This window comes from Rattus norvegicus, chromosome 6, assembly GCF_021556685.1.
Source record: "Rattus norvegicus strain SHRSP/BbbUtx chromosome 6, alternate assembly SHRSP_T2T, whole genome shotgun sequence".
Lineage (NCBI taxonomy): Eukaryota > Metazoa > Chordata > Mammalia > Rodentia > Muridae > Rattus > Rattus norvegicus.
In genome coordinates, this window is record NC_141539.1 from 78,788,086 (window position 1) to 78,814,962 (window position 26,877).

At 40.5% G+C, this 26,877-nt stretch overlaps 1 protein-coding gene across 6 annotated transcripts in view; it reads right to left on the minus strand.

Annotated features, from left to right (window-relative positions):
• Nucleotides 1-26,877, minus strand: part of Baz1a (bromodomain adjacent to zinc finger domain, 1A) — a 93,176-nt gene that overhangs the window by 39,084 nt on the left and 27,215 nt on the right. For all 6 annotated transcript variants that reach the window (XM_087553199.1, XM_087553198.1, XM_087553197.1 and 3 more), the window contains 5 exon segments: nt 16,657-16,800; nt 11,401-11,502; nt 7,189-7,276; nt 2,671-2,805; nt 137-236 (listed from right to left, as the gene is read on the minus strand). Coding sequence is in view for 4 of the 6 variants with exons in the window: in XM_087553197.1 (XP_087409323.1) it covers nt 137-236; nt 2,671-2,805; nt 7,189-7,276; nt 11,401-11,502; nt 16,657-16,800 (569 nt within the window). In the remaining 2 variants the exon portion in view is untranslated.

Consider the following 26,877-nt stretch of genomic DNA (forward strand, 5'->3'; position numbering starts at 1 on the left):
AATAAGGGTCATTCAGAAAAAAAATGACCGTAATCTGTGAGGAGAAATACACCATTCAGAAATATTCCTCATTTGGGCCCAGAGAAGTATTCATTCTTATCCTTAAACAGTGTTTGGAGAGAATGTTAAAACTCACCTAGTGCCCTCATTTCTTCTTGTTTCAAAAGTTTGTCTCTTTCTTTAATAGCCTTGCTCCGACATCTTGCAATAGTCTGCTTACTAGCAATGTTGTCTTCCTAAAAAATAAATGAAGAAACTAAAGTGGTAAACCACAGAGACTACATAAGCTGATGGCCAGGTTTTCTTAGTGAGGAAAAAACAAAACATCCAAAGCTCTCACCAGAACTGCAGTTATAGCTCAGTGGTAGAGTACCTGCTTAGAAAACAAGCGTCTTGATGTTGGGTTCAAATGCCCAGCACAGCAAAAAACAAAACCAAAACCAAAACAAACAAACCCACACCAATTACAGTTTTTTGTAAATATTAAAACGAGTTCTAAGTATAAATGGATAAATTAGTAATTCTAATTATAGTGATCTCCATACTTACATAAACTAGAAAAACATCCAATATTTTGGTAGTATATCAAGAGCAATAAATGATACACTAGAAAAATAATAAATGCTCACGATTACTTTATAATCTAGTTGGTGGAAACATCAAATATGAAGGACAAACATGTCAGAAGGATTTTTTATGGTTAATATTAAGCAATGCCAGATTTTTACTTTATTTTGGGGACAGTATTCTTGCTCTGAAGCTCCCTACTGGCCCGAGCTTTCTGTAGACAAGGCTCAGATGGCCTCTGAGTTGCTGCCACTGTCCTGTCTCTGCCTTGTACCTTGGCTGGCTCTCTAACAATCATTCATTACTTCACACTGTAATATAACAGAATGTACAAGTCATTTTAATCTCTAAGTCCTTGGTAAGCACTAGGCCAGTGCTAAATAACAGTGATAAACAAGGCAGACTTGGTCCCTTCCCTCATGCACAGTTTATCAGGGAAGCTGGATAGATCTTAATAAATATGAGAAAGGTTATAACAGCTAAGGTTCAATGTTAACACCTTTCAAATCTTAAAATTTGGATAATTTGGAAGTGGAAATTCAAAACAGCTGAAAAAGATAATTACACCTAAACTAGAGCTAGGAAAAAACAGTAACTAATTGGTCACTGCGGTGAAGGTTATTTGGAAGAAGTACTTCTCAGCTATACAGACTAGAGGAGCTCTGAGAGGGGGACAAGGGTGTGGTCACAAGAAGGAACAGCTGGATGTCTCCACTGAATGCTTTTCAGCAAGGAAGAAACAGTATCTGCCCTACTTAGTCTTTTTATAACACAGGGGACTCTTTCTGCAAACGCTTACCATGAGCCTGGAAATGCCTGAGACTCTTCAATAAATTCTGAATTATACCAAACTGCTACTAGAAGCACGGAAACTTGTTTGCAAATCACTATAGCCATCAGCAACCTCTAGTCAAGAAAAGAACAAACCAGCATGTGTAGAAGGAGGGTAAGAGAAAACAAAATGCAGAAGGAAGGAGAATCCAGGATCAGAAGAATCCAAGTATGCTCCTTCCAGCTCTGAGACCTGCATAGGTTATTGGTTTGCCCACCTCCAGGCACTCCCGTGGTGTCCTTGTGGGGGATGACAATGATCTGATGAAGGAAAATTGTTTACTGCTAAAACAAATAAAGATAAACGCTGCCACTTCTCTTTCTACTCTAAAATCTCAGATTTACGGTGCATTCCAAGTCTCTCATTACACACCCTGAGTCAGCAGTAGACTGTTATTTGATTGGATTTAGGCCGCCACTGTTTGGCTAAAGTGTAATTTAGTAACTATATAAACCAATTGATATTATTAGAGAAAGAATATTAGAACCATTTGATTTACAATTGCAGCCTCAAGAATACACATTCTCCTGCATAGCCCATTAGATCTGCCCTGCTACGTGTACGATGAACATTCTGCAAACTAATGCTGAGTCCCTTATGAACATGGTTATGTTCATGTCTTAAGTTTCCTCCCACCTTTTGCCCTATGGCTGAATGGCTTAGCCTCTATTCCATTGCTGCGAAAAGACACCATGAACAAGACAACCAGTGAGAAAAAACAGTGAGTTGGGACTAGCTTACCATTTCAGAGGCTTAGTTCATTATCGTCAGGCAGCATGCAGGCAGACGCTGGCGTCCTGATCCATAGGTACAGACACACTGGGTCTGGTATAGGCTTTGGTAACCTCAAAGCCCACTCCCCAGTGACTAAGCATTCCAATATATGGTCTCACGGGAGCTATTACTCAAACCGCCAACTCTTGTGCTTAATTCAGGCCTTTCTTAAAGCCCTCTAGTCAGAACTGCTCTGGATACTTCAGTGTTATTCTAATTTCCTGAGTTTTCCATCCCACTTGTTTTTCTTCATAACTGCCTGTATATTTATTCCTACCTTGGTATAAAATCTGCCTCCTGTGAACATGAATCCACACTGGAAACGTCATAAATCTCAATGCTGAGCTGAGCATCAAGGGAGCACACACTCAAATATTCTTATGAAGTAAAAGGGTATCCTTCTTACAGGTTATAGGGGTGACAGGAGCTAAACATTTCACTGATTGCAGATATTGCCTCGTTAACAGCTAAGGGTAGTTTAGGCTTTTTTTACCTACCTGACCAAAAGATATTCGTTTGGGAGGTCTTCCTCTTCGTCTGTTAGCAGGACTGAAGATAAATGTAGGTGGATCATCAGGGAAGAAATAAGAAAAATCTTGCTCTGCTATGTTATATGTTGAAAAAGATGATGCCTTAATTAAAAACACACAGGGTAGAGTGACAACACATTAGTCTACTGTATACAATATGTTCAATATCTTATGCCCACTATTACTGCTGCTAAAGACTAAGCCAAAAACATTGTCTTTCAAATGCACATTATGTAGTTAGTTGGTCTCTACATTAAATAATTCATCAGAAAGATACCAGAGAGAAACTAATTACAGTTTATCATGAGCTGAGTACCGTGATGCATGCCTGTAACCCCAGCGTTTGCAGGGAAGGACACCTCAGGGTTCAGGAGCTCAAAGTCACCTTGGCTTCACAGAAGCTTTAAGATGCACTTATATGAGGCTTAGCCTAACAAAAACCAAGCCGGTTGCCTTTCCACAAAATATCAACAATGTCTCCGCGGGGTTTAAATACTAAAAGCTATTTCAGTGTGCTTTTTAGATTTATTTTATTTTTAATATCAGGTGTTTATGTTTTATGGGTAGTACATATATGAAGGTGGGTGCTGGAGTTACATATAGGCAGTTGCAAGCACCTGATGTGAGGTGTGGATGCAGGGAACCAAATTCAGTAAGAGCAATAATTACCTCTTAACAGTGAACCATCTCTGTAGATACATCTGTTTTATTTTTACCAATTTTGTCTAAAGTTTTCATATATATATGAAATATATATAAGCATATATATATATATATATATATAGCTTTTTTTGAGATAGGAACTCAGTATCTACTTCTGACTATCTTTTTTGCTTTTTAGATGAGACTGGTCTTGAATTTGAGCATTAGCCTGACTCTGTTTCCTGAGTACTGGAATTATAGGTATAGCATGCCTGGCTTGAAAATATTCAAGTTGTACATTTAAAAACCCTGGTATTTTGCTTTTACTTGGCATATAATAATTGCATATTATTTATAAAACATAATATAATGTTTCAGTACTCCAATAAATGTCTTTCTCCTTTGTGTTGTCTTATTTGTTTTGGTTTTTCTGACAATCTCTCTGTGAAGTCCAGGCTAATCTCACACATGTAATCCTTCTGCCTCAGAGTCCTGACAGGATCACCACTACCTGGGTCACAGTAAATCTTTCTCAAACTACTGAATATTTTGAGTCTTTGTCATGGCTAAGTGATGACTTAAATACTTTATATATTAAGACAAGTTGGTCTTGATAAAAGCAGAAATTCAAATTTCTATAAAGTTCCAAATAAAAAATTAAGTCAATTTTATTCTCACCTGAGCTGTAATGTAAGGTTCTAAGATATTCACCACATTTGAGATTTACCTTTTACCTTGTATCTAAATTTGTTGAACAATGTTTAGAGTATGTTCAACCCCAGACTTTCTGACTTAGTGGACAGATTATAATTTTAACCTCAAAGACAAATGTCACAGAATGGCCCAGGAAAGCAAGGCTACAAGATGTCAGTACTAACAAAGCAGAAGAGCTCTACCAGACAATTTATATGCTGTATTGGTAGAACACAAGTTTCAGCATCTAAAACCCTGTGGATTCTGATCATTCTAACAGATCGAGAACCCACGACATTTCTCCATTAGACTCTACCAGGATGATCATGTACTCATCATGAGTACCAGATGGTTTCTTCTCAAATGCAGGATGATCTCACTGTTCTGGAAATGCCCAGAGCCTGAGGGTTTCATATTTTTAAAGTTTTTTTAATGTTTGCAAATATGCAAGAAGATATCTTGGGGGCAGGGGATAAGACCTAAATCTAACTGTGAAATTCATTTACACAGGATACTGGACAGGAAACTTGAATGTAGTATACCACATTCAAACTTACGATTCTCTTACCCAGCATCCTGAGCTTACAGCATGCACCATTGCACCTGACCTACATATCCCTTTACATACATGAAAGGTTATTTGCATGATATTTTGAAATATTTTGAGATGTATTTATTCCTTTATTTTATGCATATAGATGTTATCCCTGCATGTATATCTGTGCACCATATGCATTCAGTGTCCCAGAAGGCCAGAAGAGGATTCTGGATACGCTGAAACTAGAGGTAGACAGCTGTGAGTCATCATGTGTGTCTGAGAATCAAATTTGGGTCCTTTGCAAGAGCAGCCAGTGTTCTTAACTGCTGTGTCATCTCTCCAACTCCTTTATGACACTTCTGTATGTATCCACATTTAATAGTGTAGGCATTTCCATACACAGAGTTCCTTCAATAATCAACAAAGCTTAAAATAAAAAAGCTTTAGGACTGAGAGCATTTTTGATTTTCTAGGTAGGGATGCTCAACTTTATTTACTCAGAAAAGGCCAAAAATAGTTTTTTATACTTTAATAATGCTTTCAAGTTTTTATATGGCAAACATTACATTTTAATCATGTCAATGTTCTCAGTCTCCCTCTGGGATGCTTATGTATTCTAATAAATTTCAGTTCTTTATTGTATCCACTGCAGGTGTTGTCCATCCAGTGCTTGCCCTTGAAAGCTGCGTGATGGCCTTTTTACCTGTGGCTTCCACTGTCTCTCGGGAGCTGCAGATGCTGCTCTGTGCAGCTCTTCAGCGTGCATTGTTACATCAGCACCTGTCTCATTTCATGTATACATGCATGTACAGCTAGCTATGTCTTCAAATGGCTACCCAAGTGTCCTGGTTTACTTTAATGAATAATTTGCCTTGTTCCTAGATATCTGAAATAACATTTTTAAATATAAATTTGTTTTTCTTTTCATTTCTTTTGTGATTTACATTTGCATACAATGAAAAACATACCTTAAGCACCAGTAGCTGATTTAAATGTATGTTTCTAATCTGTTCTTCTGCACATGAAGTGTGCTTACCTGTACATGTATGGGCCAGAGGTTGACAATGGGTATCTTTCTCTATCAATCTCCATTTTTTATTTGGGACAGGGCTGTTAGGGATTTGTTCTAATGCTCTGTCTTAATTTGGCTCCCAAAAGCCAAGCTTCCAGATGCTGAGGATCCCTGCCACCACCTGGCTTTGACTGGTAATAAAGAATTGCTGTACAGCCAACGGCTGGGCAAAGAGACAGAGGTGGGACTTTTAGATTGGTGGGCAAGGAACTCAGGGGGAAGAAGAACAGATAGAATCACCAGGACAGGGGGCCCGAGAGATAAGACGTAAGGTCCAGCCAACACGTAAGAATCAGGGTAAGTGGCCACTCCCTTGATAGGGTCTGAGGCAACAAAGATAAAATATAGATCTAGAAACTGTTAACTAAGGCTTACCAGAGGGGTGTGTGTACTAGCTGTGGGAAGGTCAGGAAGTGCTCAACCATTGAGCTAGTGAGGCTATCTATCACTCTGTGTGTGTGTGAGTGGGAGGGAGCTCAAAACAGTTTAACAATTCACCACTAAACAGGGCAGGGCCTCTTGCTGAACCCCAATCTTCCCCTTTGAGTGAGATCAGGGAGCCCATGAGTATCTGGAATCCTCCCTTCCCTGCTTCCACCCCTAGGACTGGGGTTAGGGTTAAATACTGCTCCACCTGGCTTTTCCAGGTTGCTAGCTTTCTGAACTCAGGCTCCTAGGCTTGCAAAGCAGCACTTCACCCACTGAGCCATCAGGTCCATCTGCAACACACACGTGCTTTTCTATACAGAAGCTCGACATGTCTCAGCCTAGCATCAAAATTACAATCTTCCTTCCTGTCTCTGCATTGCAATTATAGGTATATATTATATGTCTGATTCTTTATTTTTTAGTTATTTATCTAGTGGGATTTAAATAGTACACATTAAAAACTAATTTTACAATTTTTGACTTTTTATTTAATGCACAATGGAAGGTCTCTAATGTCTTGATTTTCAGGGCTGAGGATGTAGTTCCGTTGCTGAAGTGCTTGCTTAGCATGCATGAAACCCTAAATTCAGTTCCCAGCACCATACATAGGCATATGTCTATAATCTAGCATGTAGGAGGACACAGGAGGACTGTGAGTTCAAGGCCAGTCTTAGACACATAAAAATTTTATTCTCCTTCTTAATGCTCATAGTAAAATCTGGGGTTCATATTTGGTCTAGAATGCCTATGGTTAGTTCTCTTACTTGAGCATTTATTTAGCACTATCCAGAAGCCTTCTGTTCTCTGTAAGGCAGATAAAATACTTAGGTCATTAAACAACTCTCCAAGTGCTCCACCTGTTTCCACTGCCTTAGTTGATCATCTATATCATAAAAGTGGCAGTAACTGACCACCTACTAGTTCCAAAACAGTAGCCAATGCAACAAAAAATACTTTAAAAAAAGCATTAAAGATTAGCTCCCCAGATAAAATGAGAGCTATTTAGGCCATCTTTGAAATATCATTCTATCTTATCAATGTTACAAATTTATAATACTATACATTTGTTATTTTATTTCTTCCCAATATATAATTTCATTATTTTCATTACCTTAATTTTAATGACTCCATCTTGTGGTTCACAGTGTTGCTTGAGAAAAAGCTTTAGTTTATCACGAGAAAATAGGTGTTTTCTCCGGCTGATGTTGGGGGAAAAGGGTAATATTAGTACTAACAATTTAACCAGAACTCTATAATCACTATACATTTAAAACTTGACTTCTAAGTCTAGGAGTCTACACAGTGAGAATATTCATCCCCCAACGATACTTAGTAAACTTTATTAGGAACTCTCTACACAGAGGATATGCTAGAACTTAGAAAAATGTGGATGGATTAGTTATAAAAAGCCTATTACAATATATGTATTTGTTGTTCAAAAAACACAGAAATAAGTAAATAGAAGCATTGTTTAAAAATATTATTTAAAAAATAAAATTAGTAGAAAAATTAAAATAAAAATGATTAACTATGACATAGTATCAACTAATCGCCTGTTCACAATGAGATCTTAGCAAGTTTTAAAGTACTTTGTGTTTAATATCATATAAGAGCCAACACATTTCAAGAGAATTAAGATTAGATTTCAAACAAGCAATTTTAATTATCCCTTTGATTTTTCTCAAAAGCAACAAGAACAGCAATAAACACCATAACAAACAAAATCAAAATGGTCAAAACAAACAAACAAACAAACGGAAACAAGCCCAGTACAACAATGCTGGTAAAATGTAAATGTTTTAATTAAATTCAGTACATGTCTTTCAAACAAAAGTAGAAAGTTTCTCAGTCAATAAACACCCCCAGTGTAAAGTATCGCACCTCCTCAAACCGTACTCCATTCCTCGTCTTTAAGGGACTTGGGAGCAGCTGGCAACAGAAGGTAGTAACTTACTGACAATGAACACATTGATTATTGAAGTCTGCACTCTCTGACATGGTGGCCAGGAGCCACAAATGGGTTTCTTTTTATAAATACATAAGAAGTCAGTTCCTCATTTTCACTTCAAATAAGGGCTCAAAAGCTATAAGTGGCAATTAGTTATCATTGAACAGTACACAGGACATTCTTTAACAGTGAAGGATTATTTTTGACAAAGGAGCTAAAACCATCTAGTGGAAAAAAAGATAGCATTTTCAACAAATGGTGCTGGTTCAACTGGTGAACAGCATGTAGAAGAATGCAAATCGATCCATTCTTATTGGCTTATACAAAGCTCAAGTCCAAGTGGATCAAGGACCTCCACATAAAACCAGATACATTCAAACTAAGAAGAAAAAGTGGAGAAGAGCCTGAACACATGGGCACTGGGAAAAATTTCCTGAACAGAACACCAGTGGCTTATGCTCTAAGATCAAGAATCAACAAATGGGCGGCTGGGGATTTAGCTCAGTGGTAGAGCACCTACCTAGGAAGCGCAAGGCCCTGGGTTCGGTCCCCAGCTCCGAAAAAAAAGAACCAAAAAAAAAAAGTGGGATATAGAGCTAAACAAATAATTCTCAGTTGAGGAATATCGAATAGCCGAGAAGCACCTAAAGAAATGTTCAACATCCTTAGTCATCAGGGAAATGCAAATCAAAACAACCCTGAGATTCCACCTCACACCAATCAGAATGGCTAAGATCAAAAACTCAGGTGACAGCAGTTGCTGGTGAGGATGTGGAGAAAGAGGAACACTCCTCCATTGTTGGTGGGATTGCAGACTGGTACAACCACTCTGGAAATCAGTCTGGAGGTTTCTCAGAAAATTGGACATAGTATTATCTGAGGATCCAGCTATAACTCTCCTGGGCATATACCCAAAAGATGCTCCAACATATAACAAAGACACATGCTCCACTATGTTCATAGCAGCCTTATTTATAATAGACAGAAGATGGAAAGAACCCAGATGCCCTTCAACAGAGGAATGGATACAGAAAATGTGGTATATCTACACAATGGAATACTACTCAGCTATCAAAAACAATGACTTCATAAAATTCATAAGCAAATGGATGGACCTAGAAAATATCATCCTGAGTGAGGTAACCCAATCACAAAAGAACACACATGATATGCACTCTCTAATAAGTGGATATTAGCCCAAAAGCATGGAATACCAAAGATACATACAATTTATAGACCATTTGAAGCTCAAGAAGAAAGACAAGTGTGGATGCTTCCGTATTTCTTATAAGGGGGAACAAAATATTCACAGGAGAAGAAAATACAAAGACAAAGTGTGGAGCAGAGACTGAAGGAATGGCCATCCAGAGACTGCTACACATGGGGATCATCAAACATGCAGTTACCATCACTATTGAGGATGCCAAGAAGTGCATGCCGACAGGAGCCTGACATAGCTGTCTCCTGAGAGGTTCTGCCAGAGCATGACAAATACAGAAGCGGATGCTGGCAGCAACCATTGGACTGAGAATGGGGTCCCGAATGGAGGAGTTAGAAAATGGACTGAGGTTGCTGAGGGAGTTTGTAACACCTTAGGAAGAACAACAATATCAACCAACCAGACCCCCCAGAGCTTCCAGGGATTAAACCACCAACCAAAGAGTACATGAATGGATCCATGGCTCCATCTGCATATGTAGCAGAGGATGATCTTGGTCCTGTGAAGGCTCAGATGCCCCAGTATAGAAGAATACCAGGGCAGGGAGGTGGGAGAGAGTGGGTGGGTGGATGGGTGGGTAGGTGAGCACCATCATGGAGGCAGGAGGTAGGGGGATACCATGGGGGGGGGGTTCTGGAGGGGAAACCAGGAAAGGAGATAATACTTGAAATGTAAATAAAGAAAATATCCAATAAAAGAAAAAAATAATAATACGAATAAAACCCAGTGAGTTCTCTAGCGAAGCGAGTCTCTTACAGGCATAGTACTGTCTTTCAGTGAACAAGGCATTGCTTTTGAGCCCAATAAGGCTGTAAGTTAGAGGCTGGAGAAGGCTCAGTGGTTTCCAGCACTTGCTGCCTTGTAAAGAAACTAGGTTCTCAGTATCCATACGACAGCCTGCAATGTTAACTCCAGCTCCAGGAGATCCATTGCCTTCTCTGACCTCTGCCGGGACTAGGCAGATGCTGGCAAAAGCATTCATACACGTAAAATTAAAAAAAAAAAGAATCTAAAAAAAAAAAAAACAAAAACAGAACAACAAAAAATAACTGAAGAGTTGTGGCAAAGAGTTGTGTGTTATTTTACTGCTTCACTACCAAGCACAACTCTTACTCTAATTCTTTAGCTCATCAATGAAAAATATAAAAATGAGTCAGTAGGGACGGAACCAAAGTCTAGAAGAACTATAAACTAGAAGCCGAAAAGTAAGTAAAAAACAAACAATATTAAATAGGAAGCACAATTGGACCTGCTGTCTCTATTTTGAACTAAAGACAAAAGGAGATGAATGAAGTCAGCAGTGAGTGAGGAGGGTGTGTCCACGGCCTCCATGTCCCAGTCACTGAGCACACGGTCCCTCAGGCGCGGTCCGCCTGCTGACATTGCTACACAACACTGACAGCTACAAAGTTCATCCTAGAGAACCACACACTTGAGTTCTAAAATAAAAATTTTAAATAAAATATTGTAACACTTTAAGTTTATGGTTTTTTGTTGGGCTAAATGCTGGGATACTGTGGTCCACTGTCTGTAGGCTGGACACACCTGCTACAGATCTTAAACTGATGATGAGGCCTGCCGAACAAACCAATCACACACCTCCCTGTAACTACAAAAGGTGATATATCTGCGCTGGTGACCTGGTCCAGCACGCAACAGCACTTGATGCCAAACCTGATGACCTAATTTTGATCCCTGGAATTCAACATGGCAGAAGTGACTGACAAGCTGTCCTCTGATCTCTCTGTGTTACTTGGCATGTGTGTGCACGTGCACACAACACTAAATGTTTAAAATCTGTGTTTTTTGTTTTGAAATAAAGCAGGACATGTGTAGTAAAGTAAATATGTGCAGATGGTGGTGCACATCTTTAATCCCAGCACTCAGGAGGCAGAGGCAAGGGAATTCTTGTGAGTTTGAGGGCTGGGCTACAAATCAAGTTCCAGGACAGCCAGGGCTATTACACAGAGAAACACTTTTTAGAACTGTGCCCTGAGCCCCCAGCACCCCCCAAAAAGAAAAGCAGGTGGTATCTCTGACTCAGGATCTACCTAATACATCACTTTTCTTTCATTACCTGAGTGAAATATGGGGCAAAAGGGAAGAGAGAACAATTAAAAATTATTTTACAGTAAATGTCAAGTACTGAATTTTACCTGATTTGTGTTGCTTTAACAACAGCAGACTCATACATCTCCTTTTTAGTGGGCTGTACCCTGTATCTGAATAATAAGGGATCGATTGCATCTTTCTTCTTCCTAAAAAAGAGGGGACAGATCCAAATCAGTTAAACCTTTGAAAACATGAGGTCCTTAAAGTTTCATTTCTTCATACACTGTAGTAATAGAATCATTGCTTTTCTCTCTCCCTTTTGACACAGAATCTCTTATGTAGCTCCAGCTGGCCTTGAACTAGAAAGAGCAGCTTGCCTCTGCCTCCTACGTACAGGGATGAAAGTGTGCTCTACACTGCCAGATATAATACAGTCTTATGTGGTTTTAACTAAGGTTTTTTTATAAGTTACATAGCCTTCCCACATTGTATTAGACAAAACAGTGTAAGGCATAATTTAATCTTAGGTAGGCATTTTAATTATTCGTTCAGTAAAATTTCTCCTGGTGAATAAAATAGCTGGGAATAAATTAGTACTTAGTATCATTTAGGTTAGAATTTTTTTTTTTTTTGAGACCGGGTTTCAGATATTCTGGGCTTGCTTTGAGTTCATTACATAGTTAAGGATGATACAGAACTCACTACATAGCCACGGGTACCTTATCCCTGGGTCCTCCTGCCTTCCCCTTCCCAGTGCAGCATTACAGGCATGTGCCACCCGTTTCTCTTCATGGGGAATTGAACACATCTTCATGCATGCCAGGTAAGTACTCTACCAAGTGAGTTACCCCTAGCTCTATGTCAGAAAAGTTTGATGTCTAAGGACCATAAAGGAAAGTGGACCCAGAGGGACATTGTCTGTAGTCCCAGGCTCAGGAAGCAGAGGTGGGAGGGTCAGAAAGCCAAAGTCAGCCTAAGGGACACAGAGTTGCAAGCTGGCCTGGGAATCTCAAAAAGAAAAGGGAAATATAAGGTTATTGGAATCACTTTTAAACTTTCTTCACAGTGGCAAGCCGGGCCTGGTGTTTGAGACCTGTATTCAGGAAGCTGAGGCATAAGATCAAGGCAACAAAAAGTAAAACGTATAGTCAATATATACTTTAAAAAAGGAAGTATAGGTCAGTGGTCGAGTACTTGTCTAGTTCAGACACACACACAAAAGGCAAATAAACTACACGGTTAATCCTCGTTCCAACTAACTTCTCACTAACCTTTAGGGTGTAATTATCCATTCACCATTCACTCAGCAGTGGAAAGCCAACAGTATGCTAGATACTATTTGTAATGACAAAAGCCAGCAGTTACTAAAACTGAAATAATGGACCAATGCAATCAAGCAAAAACAAACGAAACTCCCAAATCTTACATGGACAGTGATACTTGATAGATTGACTGATAGGCCTTCCAGGAAGTTTGTATTTAAAGAGGTGTGTGTGGTGGTAATGATGGGGGAATGAAGACCAACCCAGGAGTAAATCTCAGAAAAACTTCAGAGAAAGAAGAAATACTAAAGAACTCGAGGTGAAAGTGTGCACAAGAAGGCAGGGTCATGGGGCTGGGGATTTAGCTCAGTGGTAGAGCGCTTACCTAGGAAGCGCAAGGCCCTGGGTTCAGTCCCCAGCTCCGAAAAAAAGAACCAAAAAAAAAAAAAAAAAAAAAAAGAAGAAGCAGGGTCATGAGGAGAAAGAGGATTCATTTAGTCAGAGGTGGTGACAATAGAATTAATGGAGCTTTACTGTAGCCCTTACATTAAAAGCTTCCTTTGGGATAAAATCCTGACTGCATTCTTCCTAAGGAAGCATGATGACCAGTCAGAGACTAGAAACAGTTCCTATTCCAACTTACGTACCAAGTAGGAAGAATATACAACTGACTTCCATTTGTGTGACTTTCCTCTCTTGCTACTCCATGTCTAGGTCTACACAGAGGAGAAATTTCACTGAACTTAAGTATCTCAATCGTAGCTGCTGATCCACCACCAGCAAGGAACTGACAAGAACAGATCTGTTTCTATCTGTAAAGTGACATGCTAACGCCAAACATACTTCTCAGTGTTAAATCAGACAGTAAGCTGTGAATATTTTAGCCAAGGTTAACTATTAAGAATATAAGGATATCCAGAGCTTCAGTATACACACACTGTGCTTTGTGATGGGAAGGACCAACAGGGATTCTTTGAGAAATGTAGTTTAAAAATCATGTGCTTGGAACTGAGAAGACAGCTCAAGAGTCAAGAACACCGGCTGCCCTTCCAGAGGACCTGGCTTCAAATATCAGCATCCACATGGCAACTTACAGTTGTAGACAAAACACACATATGTAAGAAATAATTTCTGAAATAAAGCATTTGTGTATGTTTCAGGAGGTGAGGCAGGGAGAGAATGAGATCTGCTCTCTAACATCTTGATGACTGTTATTGATGACTGTTAACTAACAAAAACTCATCTATGAAGGAATATTGTTTGGATGATTAGTCTGCTAACCACATCCAGACTGATAAGTAAGCTAGTATGTTCTGAAGGAATGCAATTTTATATTTATGTGAACTGTAAGCCATACCTAGTTAAATATTTTCCTTTATAAGAAGTGCCATGCTCATGGTGACTCTTCACAGCAATAAAACCTTAACTAGGACAGAAGGTGGTACCAGGGTCTAGGGTATTGCTGTGATAGGCCTGACCATGCTTTTGTTTGGAGGAATGCACACTTTGGAATGTTGGATTAGAAAAGCAATTGAATGCTTTAATGGGGCTTAATGGGACTTACTGGCAGGAACATGGAAGACAGTGGTGGCTGTCAAGTGGGGTGACCTGACTATGGAGGCGAGGCTCAAGAGTTTCAGAGAGGAATTTCAGTATGTGGCCTAGATACTGTTGTTATGATATTTTAATGAAGAATATGGCTGCTTTCTGTCTTGGTCCCCAAAGTCTCCCTGAGGCTAAACTAAAGAGTTTTGGATCAACTATATTAGCAGAGGAAATCTCAAAACAGCCTAGTATGGATTATGTGGTTACCAGTATTCACTCTTACATATGTCTATAATGAAAAGGAGCAAGCCGAGAAAGAAAAAATACAAAATGTACATTTTGAGGAAAAAGGAGGCACCAGGAAGTGGAATAGAGCTGAGTCCAGTGTTCAAGGAGATAAACAGAGAAAAGCCTGATGTTTGACAGAATAAAGGACTGGTAAGCTCAGGAAAAACCCCACCTAACTGTTTCAATTTATGAAGGGAATGGAGAAAAAAAGCTCTCAGCTAGTGTGCTGGCTGCAACCTTTTACCTTAGCACTCAAAAAGCAGAGACAGGCAGATCTTGGAGTTTGGGGCCAGGGTGGTCTATATATAGTTTTTGGATAGCTAAGTTTTAGGCAGTGAGAGAAACCATTGAAAACAGAAAGCTAGGCAGGTGGTGGTGGTGAATGCCTTTAATCCCAGTACTTGGTTGCAGACAGGTAGGCAGATCTCCCTGAGTTCAAGGCCAGCCTGGACTACAGCTTGAGTTCTAGAACAGCTAAGGCTACACAGAAAGACCCATTTCTCTAGAAAAAAACAAAACCAAAATAAAACAACAACAAAGCCCCAGAAAGCTGCAGAACTTGACAGCTTTAGTCATGGGGTTCTGGCTTTAGAGTCAAGAATAGAAGAAATGGGGTTATGGAATCTTCCCCACAGCTAAGGAAAGCCACCGAAGCCAGGCGTGTGTGGCTTTGGAGGTCTGCATGGAGGCCGGGAGAAGCCATTGTGTGAAGCTGTAAAGGGGAAACCTGGATGCCTTGGAGACCTCAAAATATTGGGGATGCCAGAGTCCTGGGGTACCTACTGAGGAAAGCTGCTAACAGAAAGTAGAACAGGCAAAGAGAAAAGTGTGTTACAGTTAACAGCTGAAAGGACTTGGCGATCTGAAGTGTGTTTCAGACATCAGACATGGAGATGCAGTTTGTAGGTTTCCCTGCTGGTTTCAGTCTTGCTTTGGCCCAGTACTTCCTCACTGTGTTCCCTTCCCTCCCTTTTGGCACCACAATGCATATCCTATGCCATTATATTTTGGAAGTGTGTGATCTGCTTTTTCATTTTGATTTTACAGGGGACTACAGTTAAGAGATTGTTTGAATTTCAGAAGCCTTTGAACTTTTAAACTGCTATAGATTACCAGGACTTTTGAAGTTGGACTAGATACATTTGGCATTATAACATGGCTATGCACATATAGGGGCCTGGGAGTAGAAAGTGGTGATTGGTGGTGGTACAGCTGCCATGGAGGACAGCTGAAACTAAATATAGTAGGTGGAGAGCTAGTTCACTGGGCAAGGTGCTTGCCCAACACAAAACCTGCATTTGACCCCAACCCCCATGCAACAGAGGACTACACTTGGAATCCCAGTGCTGGGGAGGCAAGACAGGGCAAGCCTCCAGGGTATTCTGCCCAGCCAGCCCAGTGAACTCCAGGTCCTAATGAGAGAACCTGTCTCAAAAAATTAGATGGATGCCTATGAGTGGAGTGGAGCTTAAGACTGTCCTCTGGCCTACAAATATCATAAGAACATGTATCTGGATGCACATACATGTACACCATGTATACCTACAAAATAAAAACAATTAAGAACAAAACACACCCTTATGTGATCTAGCACTCAAACTCCTTCATATTTGCCCAAATGTGCACAAAGCTTACACCAACACGGAAGCCTGCCATATATGTATGTTCACAGCAGTTTTTATTTGAAATTGCCAACACACAGAAGCAACAGACATGTCCTTCATCCAGCACTCAAGAGGCAGAGGCAGGTGCATCTATGTGAGTTCCAGGCCAGCCAGGACTATTACACAGAGAAACCCTGTCTCAAAGCAAACAAGCAAGCTTGTCCTTCAGTAGGTGAGTGGAACCGGCATATAAGGAGTAGAACACTAGGCTGGTGCGATGAGATCTCCAGGACCTGACCACCTGAGCTCCATACCCAGAACACAGGGTGAAGAAAAAACTGGCTCCCACATATCCTATGACCGCCATAGGCAGGCTGTAGCACACATGCTATTTTGTTTGGTCTTGGTTTTTTGGAGACACTGTCTGACTATTTAGCCCAAAGGCATGTGCACTGTCAGACCCAGCAAGGGGGATGGACTGCTCTTAAGCAGCTAATTAGAGAGTTAATTAGGTTTACATTTTGAAAATTCTAACATGTTGTTGAAATAGATAATTTAAGGACAGCACACCACAGTGTGACAAGAAAAGGAAATGCAGGAAAGAGAATTTGTATTTCATTAGATGATCACCAATCTGATAGCTAACATACAAACTACTCACCCATGTTGAAAAGAACTGCTTTGTGTTTCTGAGTCGTCACTGTCACTGATGACAATAGTCTCTCCGTCAACACTGCTCATGTGTCCATTAGCAAAACCATTTTGATGTAATGGAGGGAGGACTTCCAAGATTCTACACTGCAGCCTGAAACAAAGAATCACAAAATGCAAGGCACGTCAGAAGAGTACTGTGTCTAGTTCTAACAGGATCTAAAAGAGACATCCTACTAGCAATATAACCCAAATGCATTCATAAACTACACAGGTCTATATTCTGAAGACTATGGCTAAGTAAATAATTCAATTAGAGAAAATCTGACATCTAATTTTTAAGTACAGTGGATGGGATTCTTGAGCTGTTTCGGTGCCTGGCAGCATGCACTGGGCCAGCCCAGGGCTGCACAGGGTGACAAAGCAGCACAGTCTCCTGCTACGCTTCCAGAGGAGAAGGAGGCAGGAGTGAGTCAGCAGGGCTGCAGGGGCAGGTTTGCCCTTCATGTTGGCAAGTATAATCCGATTAGCTTCTCCCCATAACATACTTAACAAAAAGGCAGGGAAATGGTAAACTCACTTTCTTGCTGGGGTACCTTACTCTACCCGGAAGAGAACTCTGAGATCTCTGGGCTCTGGTCCTGTAGCCCCCTTCCCGCTGTTCTCAGGTAGGCCTTCAGCTTCAGACTGACAACTGCACCCTCAGCCTCCTGATTCTGCCTTCAGATATGGACCACAACGCTACACTCCCAGCCCCTGGTAACCCACTTGTCAGATTGCCAAGTGTGAGAACTATGCTTTCGGAACCTAGGGAGCCAGTTCTCTTACATATTCTTTCCTCTCCAACCATCCACAAATACATTTTCTATCAGGAGAACTGTGATCAATACATTATTTATCTTATTAAATCTAGTGAGGCTAAATTGTCTCTTAGGAATTGCATTTGAGACAATTTCAATATGATATGAGGCTAGCCTCAAACTTTTGACTCTCCTGCTTTAGTCTCTGAAGTACTAGGGCCACATGCAATGTGCCACCAAAACAGTCAGTAATTACACTCTTAAGTGATGCAGTGATGTCACATGCCTTTAACCCCAGCACTTGGGAGGCAGAGGCAGGCAGATCTCCGTGAGTTTACAGCCAGCTTGGTAAACATTGTTTACCAAGACAGCCAGGGCTACATAGAGAAGCTCTATATGTCTGTGAGTGTGTGTATGTGTGTGTGTGCGAGCGCATGTGTTTGTATCAGTATTCACAGGACTATTCATTTGACAGCTCTTCTCCTAGGAGTAATGATAATTATATCATTACATGTATATCTATAGTGCACAGACACCATGCACAGCCTTGTTCATTGAATGAGATAGCACAGTCTCTAACATGGGCCCACCTCTCTCCTCAGAGAACAGGGAAACCGCTCATTGCTAGAAATGTATGTTTATTCTTACTGAGACTACCCTCGATTGCCTGACAACTACAGAGGGACCGGATGAGGTCCCACCAGCCCTGGCTCTTGCTTCTTCTGTTGCTATGTTTCTACATGTCTGCTTTCCCTTTTTTTTCCATTTTATGTGTATGCGTGTTTTGCCTACATTTCTGTCTATGTACCATGTTTTATACATACACACACACACATATATATATATAATTTTATACACACACACATACACACACACTCATGAGTAACAGTTCACACTGTTCTTACAGACCTGAGTTCAGTTCCCAGCACTGACTTCAGTTGGCTTAAAGATGCCTCAACCTGAAGCTTCAGTGGAATCCAATACCTCTGGCCTCTGCTGAAACGTGAATTCATGTACACAAACTCACATGCACATATGTAATTTATTTATTTATTTATTTATTTATTTATTTTTTTCGGAGCTGGGGACCGAACCCAGGGCCTTGCGCTTCCTAGGTAAGCGCTCTACCACTGAGCTAAATCCCCAGCCATATGTAATTTATAATAATAAATATAAATATAAATAAATCTTTGTAAAGGGCTGGAGAGGTAGCTCAGCAGTTGAGAGTGCTTACTGCTCTTGTAGAGGACCTGATTTCAATCCCAGCACCCACATCAGCATGCTCACAGCTGCCTGTAATTCCTGCTCCAAGGACATCCAACACCTCTGGCTTCCTCGGGTGTCTAGCTCATGTGCACACACCCACACACAGATATGCACACCGTGCCATCTCAATATCTAAGAGCACCGCTGCTCCTGCAGAGGATGGGGGTTCAGTTCCCTGGTCCACATTTCGGCTTGTAACATCAGTTGCAGGGATCTAATGCATATAGTGCCCATGTGCACTTACGGCAATCACACATAAACATAAGTCTTAAAAGACTGAAGAACAGTCTTCATTCTAGAAAACCCGAGATAGAATAAATACATGAAGAGTTTTTACAACTGAAAGAAAAACAACGAAATGTTTAAAAATTAGTAGGTCTGAGTAGACACTTCTCTAAAGAAGATAAAAATGGCGAAGAGTCAATCAAAAAGATGCTTGGCTCATTTGCAAAGCACAGAATCAAAATCACAGCAAGTAGTAGACCATTTCCATTAAGGTGGCATTTATCTCAAAAGCAAAATTTATCATTAAACAAGTTCTGGGAAGGCTGTAGAGAAATAAGAACTGATGCAAAGATGTAGAGAGAATATTTTATATCTGTATGGATGTGGCACCTGCCAATAATCATTCGGACGGCCTACAGCTTAGGCAGGAAATAGGAAATGGGACAATGGGGTTGGGGATTTAGCTCAGTGGTAGAGCGCTTGCCTAGCAAGCACAAGGCCCTGGGTTCGGTCCCCAGCTCCGGGGGAAAAAAAAAGAAAAAAAGAAAAAAGGAAATGGGACACCTGGGAAAGTGCCAGGCTTGGGAGATTCACCCAGGAAGATGTGACAAAATGGGCCCATGGTACCAGAGAACAGGTAACCAGCCATGCAGCAATGAAGATTAGAGTAAATGGGTTATAAGTTATGATCTAGTCAGAGAAGAACCTAGCTATATGGCCAAGGTATCTGTAAATATATTTTTGAGTCTAAGTCTTATTTCTGGGAGCATGGGGCTGTGAGGAAGAACCAGGACCAAACTTTTACAGCAGACGTTATAAAAAACAGCATTTCCATTTCCCCACAAAGTCAAACACAAAACTGTCATAAAGCTATCAACTCCACTTAAAAATTGAAAAAAGAATTTAAATATTTGAACACCAGTGTTTCCAGTAGACAAAACATAAAACCAACCAAAAAGTCCACTGACAGCTAGATAAACAAAATATGGCTATATAAACACAACAGAATATCCTGACATAAAAAGAATGACATTCTAATACATTCTAAATATGAATGGACCCTGGAAACAGTGTGATAAGCTGCAAAAGGACAAACACTTGAACCTGCTCACATGAAGTATATAAAACAAACAAGTCATAGACAGAAAGTAGAATCAAGGTTACCAAGGGAGGGAGAAGGGCAGAATGGGAAGTGATTGCCTAACGAGTACAGAGTTTCTGTTTGGAATGATGAAAATGTTCTGGAAATAGTGGTGATAGTTATACAACACTGTGACCACCACTGAATTTCACAATTAAAATGATTAAAATGGCAAAGTGGGTTTTTTGTCTTTTTTTTTTTTTCTTGGTTCTTTTTTTCCGGAGCTGGGGACCGAACCCAGGGCCTTGCGCTTGCTAGGCAAGCGCTCTACCACTGAGCTAAATCCCCAACCCCGCGTGGGTTTTTTTTTTTTTTTTAACACAAAACATAAACCTATATTTTTGTCCTAATAGAGAAGCCTGGGAGAAATTCAATGAGCACACCCACATTGCCAGCAAATGGAAGTGTCTAAATGTTTGCAGGCTGACTTTCACACTGGCCGACAGAGGTAAAGCAAAGTTTCTAAAGAGGAAAAACTGCAAGAAGTCATCTCAAAACTTTTTGGGTAGTGGTACAGTATACTGACAAGATCTGGAATTTAGAGACATGAAAGCAATAAAATACATTTGTTTTTTATTTCCTTCCTTCCTTCTTTCTCTTTTTGACAGGATCTGGCTATCACATTCATTTTTGAAGACTTAAATCTCACATCTGGATCTACAAGGCCCAGTCTTCACACGGCAATGAAGAAAACTTCAGGGAATCTGAGACTGATAATAGCAGAGCCCACACATTTCTGATAGTACTGAAGGTGATGGTCATGAGAAGAAAACTCCAAGCCCACTTAGGGTCTAGGCATTTGGTGTAGGCTCTAAATGATCTTACATATCACAGGGGGAACAGTCTACCCACAAATGGGCATACAGTGCTGTAAGAGTTTGAGGTACTGATCTCCTTAAAACCACGGAAAGAACAGTTTCCTGACAGTATTAGGGAGAAGGAAACCAGTACATTATTGAGACACTGCCTAGAATGTAATACACATTTGATATATCAATTGAATTAGCTATTGTCAATATTGCTATTAGCTATGTACCACACACAAACCACAGGTCCCACTCTTGACTAGGCTTTACTTGGTTTCAGGAGTTACTCAAAATGCCGAGTCAGCACCTAATAGACTTCCACAGAAATTAGCTTAAGTATCTTTCAAATCCACTTGCTACTATTTCTTCATTCCAGAGAGTCCAAAGATTATTGAGATACAAAAAAGTTTAGAGAATCACAAAATAATTATTAATGGCAATAAAGCTTTCAAGTCATATTTGTTTCAGAAAATGGAAGATTAGTTTAACAATCATGACCTAAAAAGTGGCAATCCCTAGCACCTCAAGAGATGTGTCACTTGCTCACTCAAGGGACAGAGAGTTGAGGTAGCTTTACATGAATAGCATTTGGGGGAAAAAGGGCTTATAGTGACAGAAATGCTCGATATCCAAACTATATCAATTCCTGTCAATATCCTATCACTGTTACCATAATTTTGTAAGACAATATCATTGGGAAAAACTTTGTTTTACAGCCTTATGTGAAGCAATAATTATTTCAAAACAGTAATTTAATATGCTAATAATAAATATAAAAATATTAACTCTGATTACAAGTGTTTATTCCATATATGAGAAATAAATCAATAAGGGATGAAAATAATGGATACTATGTATGTTACTTTTAGAATAAGTCCAAAGTCAAGGCCAACCTGGGCTACATACATAGTGAGTTGAGGTCAGCCTAGGCAACACAGTAAGAATCTAGCTAAAAAAATATAAAAATATAAAATATTTTATATAAAATATAAAAAGTCTAGTAGGATAGCTCTTGGGAATGGTAAAGGCACCCGTCACCAAGCCTGATAACCTGAGTTTGATCCCAGAATCCACACAGTGGTAGGAGAGAACCAATTCTTCTAAGTTGTCCTCAATTTCCATGTGAGAGGCCCCCACCCAAATAAGTACATAAATGTAAAAATACAAACAACTATCCTGAGTAGTTTTGAAACTAAAAATGATCTTATCAGGCACTGTTATATGCCTCTAATCCCAGCTATTCAGGATGTTGAAGGAATAGGATCATGAGCTCAATTCTAACCCAGGAAACAAAGCAAGATCTCATTTCAAAAAGCAAGCAAGCAAAAAGAACTATCATTATCTTAGAGTCATCAAGAAACAATGAAAGGAATTTTAGGATGTTGTTTAAGACATACATTCCTTGGCCAGGAACTAGCAATCTTGGCCTTACTAGAGGTTCATTTGTGCTGCTGTGACACACACCCTGACAGAAATCAACTGATGAGAGAGAGGGGGACTTATTTTAACTCACAATTCTGAGTTATAGTTTATTATTTTGGAGAAGTCAAAGGCAGGGCCTCAAGCAGCTAGCTTGCCCCATTACAGCCACAGTCAAGGGGACAGAGATAATAAAACACCCTTCCTTGCTCTTCTCTCCTGGCTTGCTCATATTTGGAATCTTGTCTTAAGAAATGCCTGCCCACAGAATGGTGCCACCGCAATGGGCTTCCTTTGTCACCTAACAGCCAAGACATGCCTGAAAATCAACGGGATGTAGGCAACCCTGCACTAAGACTCCCTGCTCCAGCCACGCAGCTTTCAATCCCAGAGCTCAGGGTCTAGGTTGGCCTCATAGCCATAGTCCACATAGCAAGTTCAGGACAGCAAGGCCTACATAGGGGACTTTGTCTCAAAACAAATAAGCAAACGAAAAAATGAGACAAAACAAAAACCAAACAAACAAAAAACAAAAAGGCTTCCTTCTAGGGGAAATCTTGGTTCTGTCAGCTTGACAATAAAACCCAATCAGCACAAGCATTAAAAGATCAGTTGTTAACCAGCTTGATGTGGTGACCTACACCCTTACTCCCAGCACTCAGGGAGCAGAGGCAGGTGGATCTCTGAGTTCAAGGCTAGTCTGGTCTAGAGTTCCAGGACTAAAGCCTCTCTTGAAAAATCACCTAAACAAATAAAACAGATCATAGTATAGTTAGCCAGATTAAAGCCTTTAAAAAAAACAAAAACAAGTGGGTAGGAGCTGGAGACACAGGTCAGAGATTAAGGTTAAGAGCACTGCTGCTCTTGCAAAGGACCTGGGTTCAGCATAGCACCCCCATGGTGGCCTTCTTCTGACCTCTATGGGCAGCAAGCACACATATACTGACCAGCAGGCAAAACACTCATGTGCATAAAATAAACAAAAAAAATTTTTTTTTTGGTTCTTTTTTTCGGAGCTGGGGACCGAACCCAGGGCCTTGCGCTTCCTAGGTAAGCGCTCTACCACTGAGCTAAATCCCAGCCCAACAAATTTTTTAATTAGTATGTTGCTGGAAATTTTTATATACTATCTTTAAGACTAAATAAGAAGCTTCCCTCCTGGGGTTGGGGATTTAGCTCAGTGGTAGAGCGCTTGCCTAGCAAGCTCAAAGCCCTGGGTTTGGTCCCCAGCTCCGAGAAAAAAAAAAAAAAAAAAAGAAGCTTCCCTCCTGCATTTGTGTCTAATATGCCCCTTGCCCCATCTACACCCCAACTCCCCCCGCCCCGTGTGTGTGTGTGTGTGTGTGTGTGTGTGTGTGTGTGTGTGTGTGTGTGTGAAAATTTCCCCTTTAAACTTCTAGTCAAACTCAAGAGCAATAATACATTTGTAAGTCCAGACAGGTCAATCAACAGTTCAAAGTCAACCTTAACTATGTAACAGATGTGAAAACCACCTGGTCCACATGAGATCTTGGCACTTACAAACAAACAAACAAACAAATGAATACAAACCTATTTCTAATTAACCCCTTTTCAAAAATGTCTTCTCGATCTTACAAGGACCCAGTCACGGGCATTAAACATGTATATGTTCAAATCAAAATAACTCTAAGTGTTGCACTGTTTTCTCAATGTGAATACATACTATTCATGGATTACATTAAAGAGAGTGATACCAAAAAAGCTCAGGCTGGTAATGCACTTGCTGCTCAACGCCAAGAACCTGAGTTTGATCCCTAGAACCAATATTTCAGAGGGGGGGAGGGAGTGAGTGAGCGCACGGGGTCTACTGGTGCCTTCACTACTTCACTACCATGGAGAAGACTGGAGTCAATCTTTTCCCCTTTGGCTGTCCCCTCCATAGACATGAACTACAGAGAGTATTGACAAAGTCACTCAAAATTGCCAGCAATGCCTTCTGCACCGTCAGCTGCTCAGCAACCCCAACCAAAGGTTACCCATGATGAAGTTTGTGGAAGGACTCATGACCACAGTCCATGCTGTCACCACTGCCCTGAAGACTATAGAAGGCCCTATGATAAACTGTGGTGATGGCCACAGGGTGTTCGGGGAACATCATCCCTGCACCTACAGGAGCTCCTGAGGCTGTGGGCAAGGTCATCCCAGAACTGAACGAGCTCACTGCTGTGGCTTTCTGGGTTCCGATTGCCACTATGTCTGTTGAGGATCTGACCTGCAGATTTGAGAAGGCTGCCAGGCACAATGGCAGCAGGAAGGTGGTAAAGCAAGCATCAGAGGGCTCACTAAGGACACCCTGAGCTAGCTATGCTGAGAACCAGGTTGTCTCCTGTGACTTTAACTGTGACACCCTGCTGCATGCTGGCATTGCCCTCAATTGACCACTTTATCAAACTCATTCTCGCTATGATATAACAACAAATTTGGCTACAATGGCAGGATAGCGGATATCATGGTCCACGTGGCCTCCAAGGAGTAAGAAGCCCTGGACCCAGCAAAAACACAGGTGGAGAGAGGCCCTTGGCTGCTAAGGACTCTGTCCGAAATCAGACCCTACCACTGAGCATCTCCCCTCACAGCTTCCATACTGGACCTATGGGGGAAGGAGAAGGTCTTAGGTAACCTAAATTCTATCAATAAAGTTCATTGCATGTGGGTAGGGTGAGTAGGGAAGAGTTGGGCAAGGAAGTATGTGCTTGTAAACCTAGCTCTGTGAGACAGAGACAGGAATCCGTGGGTCCACTGTCCAGCCAGCCTAGCCTAGCCTAGTGAGTGAGCTCCAGGCCAATGAGGGATCTGTCTCAATACATTGGTGCTTTAGGAATGACTCCTAGGACCATGCCCTCAAGACACATAAACACAAAGGAATTACAAGAGAAAATGTCCATTTTTCTCACTTCTAATTATATCATGTCCTGAGTGCCCACTCCTTACATGTCTTTGTTTAAAATTTCTTCAAGTTATTGAAAAAAATATTGAAATATTTGAAATGTTAAGAGTAGTAGTATGTTGGTCACCTTTCTTTTCCTGTTTTGAGACAAAGCCTCCTTAAGCACAGCCCAGGCAGGCCATAGACCATGCTGGCCTTACCTTGCAGTGACCCTCCCACCTCTGCCCACAGGTTCTGAAAGTATAGACAAGCACGTGGGTCACCATATGATGCTAAAACTGATATATTTACAGAGTTAAAAGAATTCTATAATATTTACTTTCCAAGGTAGTTTGAAAAAAAATTGAAGCCTATAATAGCTTATGCTTTTTTTACTAAATAATTTTTAAAAAGTTAATTCCACAGGGCTAGAATTCAGCAGTTAAGAGCACACACTACTTTTGTAGAAGACCCAGATTTGATTCCCAATACCCACAAGACAGCTCACAACTGCCCAGTCCCAGGGAATCTGATGGTCTCTTCTGGCCCCATTCATAGCATAGTAGTTATACACACACTACTGTGCAAACATACATATAAAATCTCTTAAAATTCTTTAAAACTTTAAGCCCATATAGTGCAGAGATCATATTTAGGAGACCCCTAGAGATCAATGAAATGCTCCGGTGCAAATCTGAGTCTGCTCTGTTACTTATTTAACCTAAGTTGGGAAAGTCAGTCAGCTGGAAGTCTGACAATATCGAAAGTTAGTGCAGTGCAAGGTAGGCATGGCAGTGTATACATATAGTCCCAGTAACTCAGAAGGCTGACTGGAAGAAGCAGTTGAGCTCATGGGCAACACAGTGAGATTTTACCTAAAAGAACTCATAGCAGGTTAGTAAAAGAAGTACTTTTCTGCAGCCTTGGAGAAGGGCAAGATCCAATGGTGGTCTTAATGAGCCAACAGTTTAATCAGTTTCTACAAAACCAGTTAGAAACAGTGTACATTTAAGTGCCTTGGTAGGTTTGTTTGTTTTCTGAGAAAGATTCTCCCTAGGTTGTCTGTAATGTGCTGGGGTGACAGATATGCTACCACACCCAGCATTTGACACAAGAAACCATCCAAACTATTCCTGAGTGAAAAATTAGCTTGCTATTTTTTTTTCTTTTTTCTTTTTTTCGGAGTTGGGGACTGAACCCAGGGCCTTGCGCTTGCTAGGCAAGTGCTCTACCACTGAGCTAAATCCCCAACCCCAGCTTGCTATTTTTTAAATTAATACAATACAGGAAAAAGTAAACTATATATTCAAATTGACCGTGATATTTCTGATAGGAGTGGTTGAGAAGTAGACTCTAAGCCTTTCATAGTTCTTTGATATATATTTTAATAAAATAAAATTATATAGCAGAATTATTTTGGCATCTAGAGTTTGATTTATAAGCTAGGGCTTCCCAAATAACATGGTGTGTATGTGCATGTGTGTGTGTGTACGCACGCATGTTCGTGTGGAGAAGGGAGGATGGAGACATATCAAGATCTTATTTTAGTAGAAAAAGCAGATTTTTCTGGGCTGGAGAGAGGGCTCAGCGGTTAAGAGCACTGACTGCTCTTCCAGAGGTCCTGAGTTCAATTCCTAGCAACCACATGGTGGCTCACAACTATCTGTAATGGGATCTGATGCCCTCT